This window comes from Natator depressus, chromosome 3 (genome assembly GCF_965152275.1).
Source record: "Natator depressus isolate rNatDep1 chromosome 3, rNatDep2.hap1, whole genome shotgun sequence".
Classification (NCBI taxonomy): Eukaryota; Metazoa; Chordata; order Testudines; family Cheloniidae; genus Natator; species Natator depressus.
Window position 1 is genome coordinate 185,485,027 of NC_134236.1, and position 17,444 is coordinate 185,502,470.

At 42.5% G+C, this 17,444-nt stretch overlaps 2 protein-coding genes across 5 annotated transcripts in view; one reads left to right on the plus strand and one right to left on the minus strand.

Annotated features, from left to right (window-relative positions):
- Positions 1-4,611, plus strand: part of CFAP36 (cilia and flagella associated protein 36) — an 84,946-nt gene extending 80,335 nt beyond the window's left edge. The window contains exon 9 of one of the 2 annotated variants that reach the window (XM_074949485.1): positions 3,423-4,611. In XM_074949485.1, coding sequence (XP_074805586.1) covers positions 3,423-3,512 — 90 coding nt within the window. In that variant the 3' untranslated portion in view covers positions 3,513-4,611. The remainder of the gene's footprint in view (positions 1-3,422) is intronic. The other variant, XM_074949484.1, reaches the window with a different exon arrangement.
- Positions 4,612-7,012: 2,401 nt separating this feature from the next.
- The window catches only part of PPP4R3B (protein phosphatase 4 regulatory subunit 3B), a 73,142-nt gene continuing 62,710 nt past the window's right edge, over positions 7,013-17,444 (minus strand). For 2 of the 3 annotated variants that reach the window (XM_074949480.1, XM_074949478.1), the window contains 2 exons: positions 9,193-9,395; positions 7,014-7,363 (listed from right to left, as the gene is read on the minus strand). In XM_074949480.1, coding sequence (XP_074805581.1) covers positions 7,265-7,363; positions 9,193-9,395 — 302 coding nt within the window. In that variant the 3' untranslated portion in view covers positions 7,014-7,264. Of the gene's footprint in view, positions 7,364-9,192; positions 9,396-17,444 lie in introns of all 3 variants that reach the window. The other variant, XM_074949479.1, reaches the window with a different exon arrangement.

A 17,444-nucleotide genomic window follows, 5' to 3' on the forward strand; every position in this document is an offset into this window, starting at 1 on the left:
CCAGACTGGCAGTGGGCCGAGTGGCTCAGCGCGCTGCCGGTCTGGGGTTCTATCTGCCGCCCACACTGCCGGTCTGGGGTTCTGTCTGCCAGTCCCTGCCAGCTGGGATCCCGGCCACCGGCCCTGCTCAGCCCGCTGCTGGCCCGGGGTTCTGTCCATCCAGGCTGGCAGCGGGATGAACGGGTTTCCGGCCCCCGGCACCACTCAGCCCGCTGCCATTCTTGCGTTCCATCATGGGGCCCCTGTAAATGTAAAATTTGTTACTGGCACGCAAAACCTTAATGAAGACTTGGCACGCCACCTCTCAAAGGTTGCTGACCCCTGATCTACACAGCAGTTGGCTCGCAGGGCTTGAGCTAAGGGGCTGTTTGAGTCAGGTGGCATGGGCCATCCACGGCTTTTTAATTGCAGTGTGCACATATCCCTAGGTGCTGATATATTTCATTAGCTTTTGTCTTCTGTAGCAACTGTTAATGGCCATTTTCAGACAGGAAGCTGGCCTAAAAGGACCATGTCTGTTCTGGTACAGCAATTCCTGTATTTCTAATTCATTTACTTCATCCTGTCATAATCAGACACTAGATGTTGCCTTGCAAAAAGAGATCTGTGTCCCGCTTGAATGCACACAACCTGAGTTATTTAGTGGTGCAAGGATGGTTGAAAGAAGGAAATCACTGCAGTGTGATTCAGCAGACTGAAGGATAAAGTTTAGAAAACTCCTAAAAGTAGGACAGAAAAGTTAATCTGATGAGACCAATTATGCCTGACATCAAAACAGCATGCCTCCCTTACATGTAAGCATTGATGCTGGCCCTGATATATAAGGGAACGCTCACAGTTCAATAAACAAGATGGAATTCAGTACTCTCTGTACAGCTGCTTGATTGGTGGGAGTTAAAGAATTCATAACCATGTTTGTTCCTAAGCTAGGACCATAGTATTGGTCAGTGAGTGCTGTATTTCTAAGTCTGTTGACAGAAGATCAATCTGCCCCATTTGTTTCCCTAACTTTCTGGAAATACTTCCATGTTAAACTCGATAGGAAATTTTTCTAAAAAAGGCAAGTACTGTAAACACCACCTCTAATTGTAAACTCAGGACATGTTTTGCTGCTAGTCTCTTGTATCACACCAGTAATATAGACTCTGCAATGAGAATTTTGATGACAATTACACTGATTTCTGAGAGTACAATTCACCTAACACTTCTGTAGCAGTATTTGGCTCTGTGGTGCTAAGCACAGAGATAACTTGTGTCAGAAAGTAAGCAGACATGGTAAGATACCCTTACTACACAATAACTTGTCAGGATTAAAAGCTGATTTAACTGATAGTAAAGAAAGTTATAATAAACAACTTGCTGCAAATCAAAGTAAATAGGGGGAAATAAGTCAACTTTCTTATAAAGACCTTTCTAAATTTTTAATTTTAAAAAAATTGAGTTTTATTATACTTGGAACATTGGAATGCCTTGTCTCTCAGATCTGCCCCTCTAAACAGTTAAGGAGCAGCACTGACTGACTTCAAAGGAAATCTAGGCCTCCTCCAGGAGGATTATTATTTTACAGTAGGGGGAGAGCAGAGGCAGACTTGCTCAGGGAAACAGAATGCTTCTCCCCAAACAGTTGAAAGACCTTTATATTTCTGATAGAGAATAATGGGTTTGAGAGATCAGGTACTGTAGCATGGCAAGGTCACAAATCACTGATATTCAGGGTCTAGCTAGTCCGATGCTAAGCCTCCAACAGTGATCAACACCAAATACTTACTTCAACTGAACACCAAAGGAAAATAGCACTCTGAATGTTCACACTATTAATGATTATTTTGCTTTATGGAGAAGGGGGAGTTACTTTCTTCAGCGCTTAAGATGAATTGTTATCAATATCACTGTCTTAAAAGAGGAAATATTGAGTTAAGCACACAGCTGTGTGTCCAGGAAGCCCCACTAACTAACTGCTTGAGCTACTACAAATCTTTGTTAGCCTTCAATCCCCACACCCCACCCCCAAGGTCCTCCTGTTTGAAGATATCACACAATGCATAATGTTGACATCACCGCTGGTTACAGTGAGTTAGCATTTAATGCTGTACAATGGGATATCTCCAGCAAAGCTGGATTTACCAAGTTGACTTGAGGGAGGTGCAAAATAGCTTATAAATTATTTCAGTACCATAAGAGCCGATATTCTGGTACTGTAAGAAGATATCGGCAGATGTGTACTAAAGACAATTTTTATTATTGCTTTGTAATTCACCTTTACATACCACTCTGCTACACAAATTATGTTGGTCACAAAACTAACATGTTATGGTTTGGCTGAGGAACATAGGGTGCATCATGCTCTCCTTTCTGCTCGGAGAGTCTGCTGTCCCCAGGTGTAAATTACAGCAAGTATCATAGAAGATTAGAGTTGGAAAAGACCTCAGGAGCTCATCTAGTCTAATCCCCTGCTCAAAGCAGGGCCAACACCAACTAAATTGTCCCAGCCAGGGCTTTGTCAACCCAGGCCTTAAAGACCTCTAAGGATGGAGATTTCACCACCTCCCTAGGTAACCCATTGCAGTGCTTCACCATCCTCCTAGTGAAATAGTGTTTCCTAATATCCAACCTAGACCTCCCCCACTGCAACTTGAGACCATTGCTCCTTATTCTGTCATCTGCCACCACTGAGAACAGCCGAGCTCCATCCTCTTTAGAATCCCTCTGCAGGAAGTTGAAGGCTGCTATCAAATCCCCCCTCTCCTGTGTTCTGCAGACTAAATAAGCCCAGTTCCCTCAACTTCTCCGCATAAGTCATGTGACCCAGCCCCCTAATCATTTTCATTGCCTTCTGCTAGACTCTCTCCAATTTGTCCACATCCTTTCTGTAGCAGGGGCTCCAAAACTAGACAATACTCGAGATGTGGCCTCATCAGTGCCGAATAGAGGGGAATAATCACTTCCACTGATCTGCTGGCAGTGCTCCTACTAATGCAGCCCAATATGCCGTTGGCCTTCTTGGTAACAAGGGCACACTGTTGCCTCATATCCAGCTTCTCATCCACTATAATCCCCATGTCCTTTTCTGCAGAACTGCTGCTTAGCCAGTCAGTCCCCAGCCTGTAGCAGTGCAGGACTCTGCACTTGTCCTTGTTGAACCTCATCAGATTTCTTTTGGCCCAATCCTTCAATTTTTCTAGGTCTACAGAACCTGTGCCGTTATCAGCCATCCTGAGCTTTGGGAAGCTGCCAAGATTGCAATTTTTGCAAGTAATTTCCATTTCAGTATTTAATTCTGAGCTCTTGAGAAAAATCTCCATTCATTGTTTATGGTCTAAATTGACTTATAAAGTTCCAGTAGACTTTTATTATTGGAAGTCAATTTTCCATGCAGCCAGAGAGGTTATATTGTAATGTAATAGTTTTAATTTTGTTTTTAGGAAATGTCAGAAGAGGAGAAGCAAAGACTACTACTGAAGAGGAGAATGCTTGCAGCAAAACTTAAAGAAGAAGTTATTAACAAGCACTAAGTTTTAAGAATCTCATTGTAAGAATACTTGTGGACAAGAATTGAATTTCTTTTAGAATAAATTATTTAACCATAAACTGCTTGCTTTTAAACACAATATACTGTTGATTTTCTACAAAACATGAGCAACTCATTTATTCATATACATAATATTTAAAATTAAATTGCATCCATAGTAGTAAAAACTCTATTTTACACACTAACCCAGTGGGCCAAGATTTTTTAAAGTGCTGACTTCTCTGGGGTCTGCTAGGTGCTTAGCACTTTAGAAAATCAGGCTACCTATTTAGGCAGCACCTCAATAATTATGAGGTATTTTATTACCATAACACCTAGAAACCCTACGCATGGACCACATTGCCCTTGTGCAGTAAGGACTTAGGATCCTACCTTTAGACACCCATCTTTGAAAAGCTTTGCCATAGCCACTTATTTAAATTTACACCTTTGTTCTATTTAATATATAAAAAATTCAAACACCTCTACATGGTTTTTTCCCCTTTTTTCAAAACACATACTAGGAATGTTCATAACATGGAAAACATCATCTAAAGAATTCTTACATCAGTTCTCTAACAGAGGTAAAAATACAAAACTTGCTTCTTTTCCTTTTATTACTCTGTCAACGAAATATTACCCTTTTCAAGTGTCAAATATGATAAAGTCTAATTAAACAGGGAAGCACTCAAGTTTTGTTTGAGAGACAGGAAATGCAGATGAAGCTTGTGAAGTCATGAGACAAATTTCATAGTAACTGTAGATTCCATTGTTTTTATAAACTTTTTGGGCCAATTTAACAGTAACTAAGTAACAGTAACTGTGTTTTGTGGCAAAGTACAACTTTTAAAAGTAAACATTTGTTGTCTCGGTTAAGTAAAATGTGAAAGCACTTATAATGAGCTAGTCCCATAATTCAAAATTTTGAAAACAATTTTTTGCCATTTGGTTCACTACAATTCACTACTGTCTGGTCATAAATCCTGCTTAGAACATTTCTCAGCAAAGAGGCTGTAATCTGCAAGGTTTCATCACTAACAATGCTTGATTGGCGCAGTAACTGAGTAAAAAAACACCCAACCAATCAAAATTTCATGTAACTTTTTATTAAAATAGTATTTATTACTGATACATGTTGGCAGATGTAATATTTTTTTCTAAAAAAAAAAAAAATCTGTAGTGGAGGGGCCCCAGGCATTAGAATGTGTCTGTCCCTAGCAGAATGCAGACAGCATATAATAAATCATAGATAAAAGAATCTTTGCCTGAGGCAGGTGACCCTGGCTGTTAGCCAGTTTGAGTGGGAGCTCCATATATCACCCTCCCAAGGGGGTTTAAAAAGTTTGATAAAAATGTTCAAACCTTAAGATGACATCAAATGTCTCTTCATATAGTTTTATTCTTCTAGAGTAACTATAAAAATTCACAACATTCACATATTTGCTATAGAATAAAGGCTCATGAGCTGGTCTGAATGAATTCTTAAAGCTCTTGGCAGTTCTTCAGAAGGGAAAGGTTACAGGGGAAAAAATGAGAAACCAACACTTTTGAATCAAAGAACTTTGTTTAGGGTAATTTTTATTAGAAAAAAAAATTGGGTTGAGGTCAGGTGATGGTTCCAGCCTCTGAAGGGAAAAGGCAGACACTGCATCACTTTGGAGCCTTCTTAGTGGTAACTATAACTTTGTAGGAAATTGTCATCTTTAAGCATGGAGAGACACGACTTGTCAAGAAAATATAAAATGGAGATCTGGTGAGCAAGCATATGGTGACGATATTCCAATCACATTTGAACGAGCTTCCCTAGTCACTGCCTTTGAGTTGGAGGCTAGCTTATCAAATGGGTAAGAGGAGAGGCCACATTCTTGATTGCCTGGAGCCTACAAGGGGCAACAATAATTCCCCCAGGTCCACCCGCATTAACTGTCATCAATCAGAATGCTTTGTGTCTAGCTTACTGGTTGGTAAGAACTCCTGCATTCTGGTTGGTATTTGATCTAGTGGTATATAATAATTGTTTAAAAACTGCATGAATAGTTTGTCTTATTAAAGAATACTTTAAAATGGCCACATTCCAAAATTATGAGTTAACTTACCATGTACAACAAACCAAACAAAAGCAATAATTATGGAATTACAGGGTCACATTTTAATTCCTGAATGTTACAGTTCAGCATTAATATCACCACATGTATACAAATGGTGTAAAACAAGTACAGTGGTATTTTAATACAAAATAAACTTCTGTTTTATGGAAAAAAACTATACTTCATATCTACACAGACAGTCCATATTTTCCAAACAATAGCTAAAATTAAAATTAACTACAAAATCTCCAAAACAGGTAAACCTGTTTCAGTTTAAACTATTCCAGGAGAAATGGACCCATAACACATATTACAAGAGTGATCTATGTGGTGGTTTGCAGCTGGTTTCATAGTTTAACATCTCTGACACATTAATTGTAGTTTGGTGGGGGGGGGGAGGGGGGGTTTCCTCACTTCAGCATGATCTCAGATCATATAGGGGCAACTAACATTAAAATATTTACAGTTCACTTGCTGCTCTTTGAAAATAAAACCTCTTAAACTGTTTACCTCCATCAATTTACCTGTTGGGGTTTTTTTTTGTTGCAATTAGTTTACGTACATGGAATGTGCTTTTACTCTTTAAAAAGCAGCTTTCATATTACACCCAGGTTCAGATGCTGCATGTTGATTCTGCCTCAAACACAGACTGGTATACTGTTAGCAATAATTCCTTCTTGGTCCAAAAGGGCTTCTGGGTGTTAAATGCCACTTTTCAAAACCTTTATTAGTGTTTCTTATAACCACCTCAATTACACAATTTAAACCTACAAATGCAAAAATGCACCTGCTGCTCAAGGAAGAGAGCTTCGCTAATAAAACAGAAAGTGACTCAATTCATTATCTTTATCACCTGAAAAACTGCTAGCTGTACTTAGTGTGTAGTTTAAAGTACTAGTTTATTGATGCTAGCAGTTTCTGGAGATCTTTTTGGAAGCTACCGATCCTTGCCATAGATATTGCTGGATATCCAGTTTAAAAAAACAATCAAATTAACTGAACTGTCCATTATCCAGCTTGCTTTTTCTCTCCTCTTCAAAATGTGAGTTGAAAGTTCACATTTTTTACAACTCAACATGCACTGTTATTCCGGATGCTCCCCACTCCATCTGTCAGACATTTTATTAAATTTGCAACGAATGGTCCCAAAATCTGAATTTATTTTTTTTTTATGGAAATAGAATTATTTTCCCTTCATTTTCTTTAAAAAAGAGGCAATTGCTAAAAGAACAAAATGGACAGCACCATTACAAAATTAAGATTACTGGGTTTGCAACTGAAGCTTTACATTTTTTTCTAGGTCTGTTACACACTGGAGAAACCCTGCAATATTAAAAATTGTTAACCACACCTTCCTCCCTCCCCGTACCCTCCCAAAACCTGAGACTTTCCTTGCTGAGAAGCTGTCATCCAGGTTCTGATTACTAACCCTCCCTCCTCCCCTCCCGACTGAATGGCAGACTCCTTATTTTACTAGAAAGAGATTAAGTTCCTTGGAAGCCTGATGTTTGCAGAACTAAACCTTCTCACTGATATACTGAGTTTCTTTTGCTACTCCTTGTATTATCTTATATATTCAAGGGAGAAAGCTTTCTGATTCAGACTCTTTTTAGCTCTTTGAACAGTTGCAGCATTTAAGACCTCACAATATAAATTTATTTCAATGTTCTTATGAACCAAGACGAGGTCTTTTCCTTGGGGATGTCTCCTCTTCTTCCTCTTCCTCTTCATCATCTGGATAATCCACTAGGCCAACTAGACTTCCCTGCTGATTTTAAAGAAAGAAAACCTCACATTTGAAAAAATTCATCTCCCAGAAATGCACAGTTGTAATGAAAATACCAGATCCCCCTTGATCAGCTGTCTAGGACACAGCTTCAGAAGATTAGTGTATTAGGATGGCATGCAGTAGGTTTATAGATTTCCAACTACAATAAAAAAAAAGCAGAGTGTTTGGGCATATGAAACAGAAAACGGTAAGAGGAAAGTTGTCACCAATGAAGTACTTGGACCCAAGCTGACCTATAATGTAAATCTTCCAACACATCAGGGTAAGATGTTTTCTGTATAAAATCAAGGAAAATACCAGTATTGAAAACTGGCTTTCCACTGGGAATTTGACCCAAAGACACTTTAAATGGTCTCTCACTATTTTAAAGTCTTTAGTCCTATTATCTTTTATGAATGTCCATTATTTCCTTCTTAGAGTCCTGAGGATCCCCATCTCACTCCTCAATCCAATTTATACTTCTCCCTTTTTAAAAGCCATATAAGCACAGTGATCTATCCTCTAGGCCAGGGGTGGGCAAACTTTTTGGCTCAAGGGCCACATCTGGGTGGGGAAACTGCACGCAGGGCCGGGGCAGAGGGTTGGGGTGCAGAAGGGAGTGCGGTGTGCAGGAAGGGACTCAGGGCAAGGGGTTGGGGCAGAGGAAGGGTGCAGGGTGTATGAGGAAGCTCAGGGAAGGGGGTTGGGGTGCAGGAGGGGGCTCAGGGCAGGGAGTTGGGGTGCAGGAGGAGTTTGGGCTCCGGCCCAGCGCTGCTTACCTGGAGCGGCTGGCACCACTTCCCTGTGGCCCCTGGGAGAGTGGGGGGCAGAAAGCTCCATATGCTGCCCTTGCCGCGCCTCCAGGTACCTCCCCCGAACCTCTCATTGTCTGCGATTCCCCGTCCCTGGCCAATGTGAGCTGTGGGGGGCAGTGCCTGGAGGCAAGGGCAGCGCAGAGAGCCCTCTGCCCCACCCCAGGGGCTGCAAGAACATGGTGCCAGCTGCTTCCTGGAGCAGTGCAGGACCCGCGGTGCCACAGGGGTGGCAATCCCGTGGGTCGGATCCAAAGCCCTGAGGGGCTGGATCCGGCCCGTAGTTTGCCCACCCCTGCTCTAGACTGAGGATCTGAGGAGTTTCCATTTTAAAAACACTCCTCTTCCTCCACCTAAGGTGAATAAGTGGAACTGGTGAAAATGACGCTACTATTTGCAGCAAGAGCTTGGGGATGAGGGAGTGACTCGATTAGAAATTAACCACTGGTCTCTCACTGTAATAGGAGTCTTCAACTAAGTACCAACCAAGTCCGGTGTGTGTCTGCTTAAAGGCATTAGCATGAATTCCATAACTCTGGTTCCATTGATATAGACAGTTCAGAGGAAACAATCAGAGTGAGTGTCTTGTTAATGCCACATCACAGAAAACAGTAAGAAAAACGTTCCCGTTGAAACAGAGGAAATCTGGTTATCCCAATAACTTAAGACTCGTGCCATGACTAACAGCTTGTTTAATACTTGGGAATTTGAGTCCCTCACGTCAGCTGGAAATGCAAGATTGGTGACTCTAGTTGGTAAAATCTACAAGAGCTTGGAATTGCTAAAATAAAGTGTTTTTACGCTCCCCCAAAATTAGTAAAATGTGACTGGACTTGAAATATTTTATCCTTAACGACAGACTGCCCTCAGCCTTCTTTCTATTGTCACATAATAAAGGACTTAACACAATACAAATCAATATGGTTTCATTCAACATATGTGCGAAAGATGAAAACTCATACTCTTACTCTTTCTGGAGTAGGGAATGCCTGCTTTTACACATGCAAGTTCTCTCACCTTAGCGGCTGTTACCGCTGTAGTCAAGTTTGTATTCTTTGAAGAGGAACCATTAGAACTTGCTGGTGATGTCTGAGCTGCTACAGATTTATTGTTTGTACTATTTGCTCCATTAGCTGCACTGGCAGAGTGGGAAAAAGTGAATTTGAATCCACCAGCTGAAGTCCTTTTTGGAAGATTCTCTTTGTCTTCACTCTCTTTAGCTGAAGGACAAACATTTTAATATACATCAATTGTACAGGTTTTTCACAAATCTACACCCGCTTTGAGCAAAAGTCACCTTACAATATGTTGCACACCCACACTGCAACCCAGAGAATAGAGGAATTTAAACTGAACAGCTGCTGAAAGGCATCTTCCAAAGAAGGGGGAACGGAATCAATGTCCTAAATATAGGACCAGACTAAGTAGGTCAAGCAAAGGTAAATCTGGCCAATCAGGAGTGTTTGGTAAGAATATAGAAATGAGTCTAATTCACCCTGCAAACATGAAACTTCAAATCAACATTAGCTTTTGGAGAAAATTAACCAAACTGGCAATTGAAGTTTCTAGTTCTAATCTTGTTCTCAAAAGCATATTAACATTTTATTTAAATTCCTAGCAAAAATATTTTTTTATTCTAGTCAGTAGAGTGCAAAATGGTTGTCATAAGTATTAACACGAAAACACTCTGCATAGGAGAGGTTACTTACTTGTACAGTAACCAGAGTTCTTAAAGGTATTTTGTCCCTAGGAGTGCTCCACTTTAGGTACATACATGCCTGTGCACTTTCAATTGGAGATTTTTGGTTCATGGGTTCTGCACCAGTGCCCTGTATAGCCTTGTGCTCTGATCTGAGGGCATATAGGGGAGGGTGGACCTCCTGTTCCTTCTCCATCATGAAATCTGGCCAGAGGCAAGGACTCCGAAGTAGAGGGAATGGAAGGCAGGTAGTGGAACACCCACAGGAACAAAACATCTTGAAGAACTGTACAAGTAAGTAACCACTCCTCCTTCAAGTTGCTGTCCCTATCAGTGCTCCACTTTAAGGGACTTCTGAAGAATGCCCAAACTAGATCTAGTACTGATTCAAGAACAGATCCATCAAAGGCTGCATCTGCCCTGGAAGCATGCCCAATAGCATAGTGCTGGGAAAAAGTATGCAAGCACAACCAGGTGGCAGCTTTACAAATGTCTGCAGCAATGGGTATGTTTTTAGGCAGAGTAACAGAAGTTTCCTGGGCAGTCACCCTAGTTGGCGGTGTGTGCGTGTGCACTCAAAAAGCTTCATAAACGTGCCAAAATTCATCCTGAGACCCATTTTGATCATCTTTGGGTAGAAACAGGGGCTCCCATCGTCCTATATGTGAAAAAACAAAAAGACTAGGAGAGGCTCTGAAGGGCCTAGTTCTTTTGAGGTAGAATGTGAGGGTTCTTCTTAAGCCTATAGTGTGAAGACTAGGTCTTCCTTTGAAACGTGAGGTCTGGAATGGAAGATTTGCAACTGAACATCCTGGTTGATGTGGAAGTCCGACGACACCTTGGACAGGAAGCAGGAATGGGCATGTAGAGTCACCATGTCCCAGTAAAAATACTGGGCAGGCTGGATCTTGCACAGGGCTCACAACTCCCCTTACCTTTCTAATCAAAATGATGACTGACAAAGGAGGTTTTGAACGACAAATGAAGGAGAGATCAGTTCAGTATGGGCTGGAAAGGTATTTTCTCCAGTTGAGAACTAAGCTTAAGGTCCCAATACGGAGCAGGATCTTTGGTATGAAGAAAAAGTCTGGTTAAACCCTTAATAGACCTTGAAGCAGTAGGGCATGAGAATACTGAAAACCCCTCAACCAGTAAGTGAAAAGATAAAATACCAGCCAGGTGGACTTTGATGGAGCTCAGTGACAAACCCAAGGTTTTTAAACTCAGCAGGTACTCTAATATAAGAGTGAAATGTGATTCAGAGGGAGATAATGCTTGCTGCAGGACTAAAATTGTGTCCACTTTTGCAGGTAAGCCTTTCTTGCAGAGGGTTTCCTACTATTCAACAGCACATTCTGTATTTAAAAAGAACAATCCATTTCTACACCTGAGAACCATCGAGGACCCAGAGCTTGAGATGTAGCATGGAGAGATTGGGATGAGTTATTGTCCCTGATTCTGTGGACAGCAGGTCTGCTGTCAGAGGCAAGTGAAGAGAGGGACTCAGGAAAGTTCAGGAGCCCTATTCCTAAAGAAATTCTCCAGCCTTCATTTTGTCTGCTTGATCTATATTCCGAGCTACTCCACTCTAAAATGAAAACTGCAGATTTTGAGCAGGCGCAGTACTAACACAGGATGAAAAGTTCAGTTAATTGGCAGAATGTTCAGGAGCGCTAGAATGGCATTCTGGCAAAAGGCCCACTAGATGAGTGAGTCGGCAGAATTATAACTGTGGAGTAAACAGCCACAGTGAGCATGTGCAGAACAAAAGGGGTGACAGAAAGGTCAAGCTGCCTCAGCCTGAACTGACTTCGGTCAGTTTGGGGCTGCCTCTTCTGATAGAGGAAGATGAGGTAATGCGTATTAGAAGAGTATAAAAAGACTGTGCTGGCAGTCAGTCAGTCAGAAGTCAGCGAGGAAAGCAGTCAGGGGAAGACGTATGAAGAAATTGGAAGCCAGCAACGAGAGCTCCTAAAGGAGGATAAGAAACCGTGGGTTTGTCTACACTTACTGGGGGATCAACGTGCGGCAATTGATGCATCGACGGTTGATTTAGTGGCTCCAGTGAACACCCGCTAAATCGACCGCAGATCACTCTCCCGTCGACTCCTATATTCCACCGGATTGAGAACAGTAAGGGGAGTCATCAGGAGAGCATCTCCCGTTGACATCACGTAGTGTGGACCCCGCAATAAGTAGATCTAAGCTACATTGACTTGAGTTATGCTACTGACACAGCGTAACTCAGATAATCTTTTCCCTGTAGTGTAGACAAGGCCTAGTGTAGAGACAGAAAAGACCAGAACAAAATGAAGCTGACTGACCAGAGAAACACTCATTAACCAGAGCTGAGCAGCAACCATGATTAAAGAATACCAAAAGATTTATAAAGCCATTAACAGCAATTAAAGGATACCAAAGGATTTATAGAGCCTGCCAGCTTTTAAATACAATTTTTAGTGTAGTGTAGTCAAGCACAGTATTTAATATGTGTATGCTTGAAATATATGTTTGTGTTAAGAAGAATGCATGAAATATTGTTATTAATTTCAACTTACGTAAAATTTAACGTGTAATTTAAGAATTGCTGTCAGCAATGTGTTACAAATGGGCCATTTGTATCAAAGTGCTTTGCACAGAATCATTTAAATTGTATGATATTGGGATTTGAATGCTCTAATTTGCAATTAGGGATTTGTGTCTGATTTCTATTTTTAGATTATATTGCAGTAGGATTAGTTACTTTAATAAAAACACTTTGTTTTGGAAAAAATACTTCCTATGTTAATCACCTTATTCGGAAGGTTACATCTGTGTCCTTGGTGTTTTCTTAACAACCCGGAAACTCATACTTTGGGAAGAACAGACTAACAGGGTATTAAGGGAGGTTATTACAGGGGTGTCCCAAAATCCATTTTTGGGGTAACAGCCCCAAAGAATGGAAGAGGACTAGGTTCTTGTTGGTTGCTGATTGTACCTCAAGGAATGACCCTTAAGAAGCCATTCATCCAGACGAGAAGATGACTATTCCCTTTTGCTACAGACGGGTTGAAATGACCGAGAGGACCTTTCTAAAAAGATTCCTGGCACAGCTGAAAGGCCAAAGGGAAGCACTCAATACTGATAGTGGTCGCTACCAATGACAAACTGAAGTACACATCTATGAGCTGGACGCATTGCTATACGAAAATACACATCCTGAATGTCAAGGGCCACAAACCAGTCCCCTGATATAACTTAGTATTATTGTTGCTAGGGTTACCATTCTGAACGTCTGTGATAGAATGAATGCGTTCAGAGTCCTGAGGTCCAGGATTGGTCTCCATCCTCCTTTCCTCTTGGGTACCAAGAAGTACCTGGATTAGAACCCTTTCCTGATGAAAGATGGGAAACTAGTCTGATCACCTCCAGCAGGATGGATTGTAACTCCTGCGTTAGGAATCCGTTGTGAGAAGGGTCACTGAAAAGGGAAGGAAAGGGGAGTGGAGGAGGATGGATCTGAAGAGAATGGTGTAGCCTGATGTAATGTAATGATTTCCAGCATCTGTCTAATGTGATGTGCTCCCAAGAAAGTCTTTCCCTTTTCAAGCTATCGCTGGGGGATGTGCAGGGAGGAGTGGAGCAGGAAGGTGGTGCAACATATGACCCAGATGAAGGAAGAACTCATGACATTAAAATGAACAGTCAAAACAGGTAGTCAGAAGTTGCTGACTGAAAGATGACAGTAGATGATGGGCCCTTCTTGTGGAATTCAGGCCTCTTCTTGGACAGTTGTATGATTCTTTGGAAGGTTTCCTTTTGGACCGGGTGAGATGGTTCGGCTGTGACCTGATTAATTTTCTCTTAGTTGCACGGGCACAGATGTCCAGGGCTCAGACTATTACTCTAGAGTCCTTCGATTAGTGAAGGGAATCATCAATGGCACTGCTGAAGAGCTTGGGGCCTTCAAATGGAAGATCCCAGGAAAGTCCAGAATACAATGGAGTGAATCCAGAGAACCACAGCTATGAAGAGTGGCACATAACTATGGGAGTTGCCACAGAATGAGAGCCTACGTCGGCTGCAACCAGCGAGGCTTGCAAAGAGGCTTTGGCATTTCTCTAACCTTCAGCAATTAGTGCCTGGAACTATCTTTCTGGTCTTCTGGAAAATGAATAAAATGACATAACTTGTACTTTGTCTGATCATACTTGCCATGAGAACATGGTAGTTTGCTACTGTGAACTGTAAATCAGCTAAAGAATAGCTTGTGCAACTGAGAAGGTCCAGGTGCTTGAGCTCCTTGTTGTGAGTAACTGATCTGGAGCAATGTTGTCTGCCTCCTTCATTTATAGCGCTGACTACCATTCTCTTCCGCAGACTAAACAAGCCCAGTTCTCTCAGCCTCTCCTCGTAAGTCGTCATGTGCCCCAGCCCCCTGATCATTTTCGTTGCCCACCACTGGACTCTCTCCTATTTGTCCACATCCTTTCTGTAGTGGGGGCACAAAACTGGACGCAATACTCCAGCAGTGCCGAATAGAAGGGAATCACTTCTCCCAACCTGCTGGCAATGCTCCTACTAATGCAGCCCAAAATGCCGTTAGCCTTCTTGGCAACAAGGGCACACTGCTGACTCATATCCAGCTTCTCATCCACTATAATCCCCACGTCCTTTTCTGCAAAACTGCTGCTTAGCCAGTCAGTCCCCAGCCTGTACCGGTGCATGGGATTCTTCTGTCCCAAGTGCAGGACTCTGCACTTGTCCTTGTTGAACCTCATCAGATTTCTTTTGGTCCAATTCTCCAATTTGTCTAGGTCACTCTGGACCCTATCCCTACCCTCCATCGTATCTACCTCTCCCCCCCCAGCTTCGTATCATCTGCGAACTTGCTGAGGGTGCAATCTATCCCATCATCCAGATCATTAAAAAAGATGTTGAACAAAACCGCCCCAGGACCGACCCCTGGGGCACTCTGATTGATACCAACTGCCAACTAGACATCAAGCCATTGATCACTACCTGTTGAGCCTGACAATCTAGCCAGCTTTCTATCCACCTTATAGACCATTCATCCAATCCATACTTTTTTAACTTGCTGGCAAGTATACTGTGGTAGACCATATTAAAAGCTTTGCTAAAGTCAAGATATATCACGTCCACCACTTTCCCCATATCCAGAGCCAGTTATCTCATCATAGAAGGCAATCCGGTTGGTCAGGCATGACTTGCCCTTGGTGAATCCATGTTGACTGTTCCTGATCACAATGCTTCAAATGCTTCAAAATGGTTTCCTTGAGGACCTGCTCCATAATTTTTCCAGGGACGGAAGTGAGGGTTCTCCTTCTTCCCTTTTATAAAGATGGGCACTATATTTGCCTTTTTCCAGTCATCCTGGACCTCCCGCAATCACCACGAGTTTTCAAAGATCACAGCCAATGGCTCTGCAATCACATCAGGCAATTCCCTCAACACCCTCGGATGCATTAGATCTGGACCCATGGACTTGTGCATGTCCAGCTTTTCTAAATAGTTCATAACCTGTTCTTTCATCACTGAAGGCTGCTCACCTCCTCCCCATAATGTGTTGCCCAGGACAGCAGTGTGGGAGCTACACTGTCTGAAAACTGAGGCAAAAGAAAAAGCACTGAGTACTTCAGCTTTTTCCACATCATCTGTCACTAGGTTGCCTCCCTCATTCAGTAAGGGGCCCACACTTCCCTTGACTTTCTTCTTGTTGGTAACATACCTGTAGAAACCCTTCTTGTTACCCTTCACATCCCTTGCTAGCTGCAATTCCAGTTGTGTTTTGGCCTTCCTGATTACACCCTTGCATGCTCAAGCAAGATTTCTATAACTCCTCCCATGTCATCTAACCAAGTTTCCACTTTTTTTTTTTTTTTAAAGAATCCTTATTGAGGTTACAGGGACAAACCATTCTGATGTGTAGAAAGAATAGTAAATATGGCAGGCGACCAGCTTGGCTTCACAGTGAAATCCTTGCTGATCTTAAACACAAAAAAGAAGCTCACAAGAAGTGGAAGATTGGACAAATGACCAGGGAAGAGTATAAAAATATTGCTCAGGCATGCAGGAGTGAAATCAGGAAGGCCAAATCACAACTGGAGTTGCAGCTAGCAAGAGATGTTAAGAGTAACAAGAAGGGTTGCTTCAGGTATGCTAGCAACAAGAAGAAAGTCAAGGAAAATGTGGGCCCCTTACTGAATGAGGAAGGCAACCTAGTGACAGAGGATGTGGAAAAAGCTAATGTACTCAATCCTTTTTTTTTGCCTCTGTCTTCACGAACAAGGTCAGCTCCCAGACTACTGCACTGGACAGCACAGCATTGGGAGGAGGTGACCAGCCCTCTGTGGAGAAAGAAGTGGTTCAGGACTATTTAGAAAAGCTGGACGAGCACAAGTCCATGGGGCCGGACGCGCTGCATCCGAGAGTGCTAAAGGAGTTGACGGATGTGATTGCAGAGCCATTGGCCATTATCTTTGAAAACTCCTGGCGATGGGGGAAGTCCCGGATGACTGGAAAAAGGCTGATGTAGTGCCCATCTTTAAAAAAGGGAAGGAGGAGGATCCGGGGAACTACAGGCCAATCAGCCCCACTTCAGTCCCTGGAAAAAATCATGGAGCAGGTCCTCAAGGAATCAATTCTGAAGCACTTAGAAGAGAGGAAAGTGATCAGGAACAGCCAGCATGGATTTATCAAGGGCAAGTCTTGCCTGACTAATCTAATTGCCTTCTATGACGAGATAACTGGCTCTGTGGATGAGGAGAAAACAGTGGGTGTGTTATTCCTTGACTTTAGCAAAGCTTTTGATACAGTCTCCCACAGTATTCTTGCCAGAAAGTTAAAGAAGTATGGGGTGGATGAATGGACTATAAGGTGGATGGAAAGCTGGCTAGATCGTCAGGCTCAATGGGTAGTGATCAATGGCTCCATGTCTAGTTGGCAGCCGGTATCAAGCGGAGTGCCCCAAGGGTCGGTCCTGGGGCTGGTTTTGTTCAATATCTTCATTAACGATCCAGAGAATGGCGTGGACTGCACCCTCAGCAAGTTTGCAGATGACACTAAACTGGGAGAAGTGGTAGATACGCTGGAGGGTAGGGATAGGATACAGATGGACCTAAAAGAAAAGGAGTACTTGTGGCACCTTAGAGACTAACCAAATAAATTGGTTAGTCTCTAAGGTGCCACAAGTACTTCTTTTCTTTTTGCGAATACAGACTAACACGGCTGTTACTCCGAGACGGACCTAGACAAATTAGAGGTTTGGGCCAAAAGAAATCTGATGAGGTTCAACAAGGACAAGTGCAGAGTCCTGCATTTACGACGGAAGGATCCCATGCACCGCTACAGACTAGGGACCGAATGGCTAGGCAGCACTTCTGCAGAAAAGGGGTTACAGTGGATGAGAAGCTGGATATGAGTTAACAGTGTGTTGTTGTTGCCGCCAAGAAAGCTAACAGCATTTTGGGATGTATAAGTAGGGGCACTGCCAGCAGATCAAGGGGCGTGATCATTCCCCTGTATTTGACACTGCTGAGGCCTCATCTAGAGTACTGTGCCCCACACTATA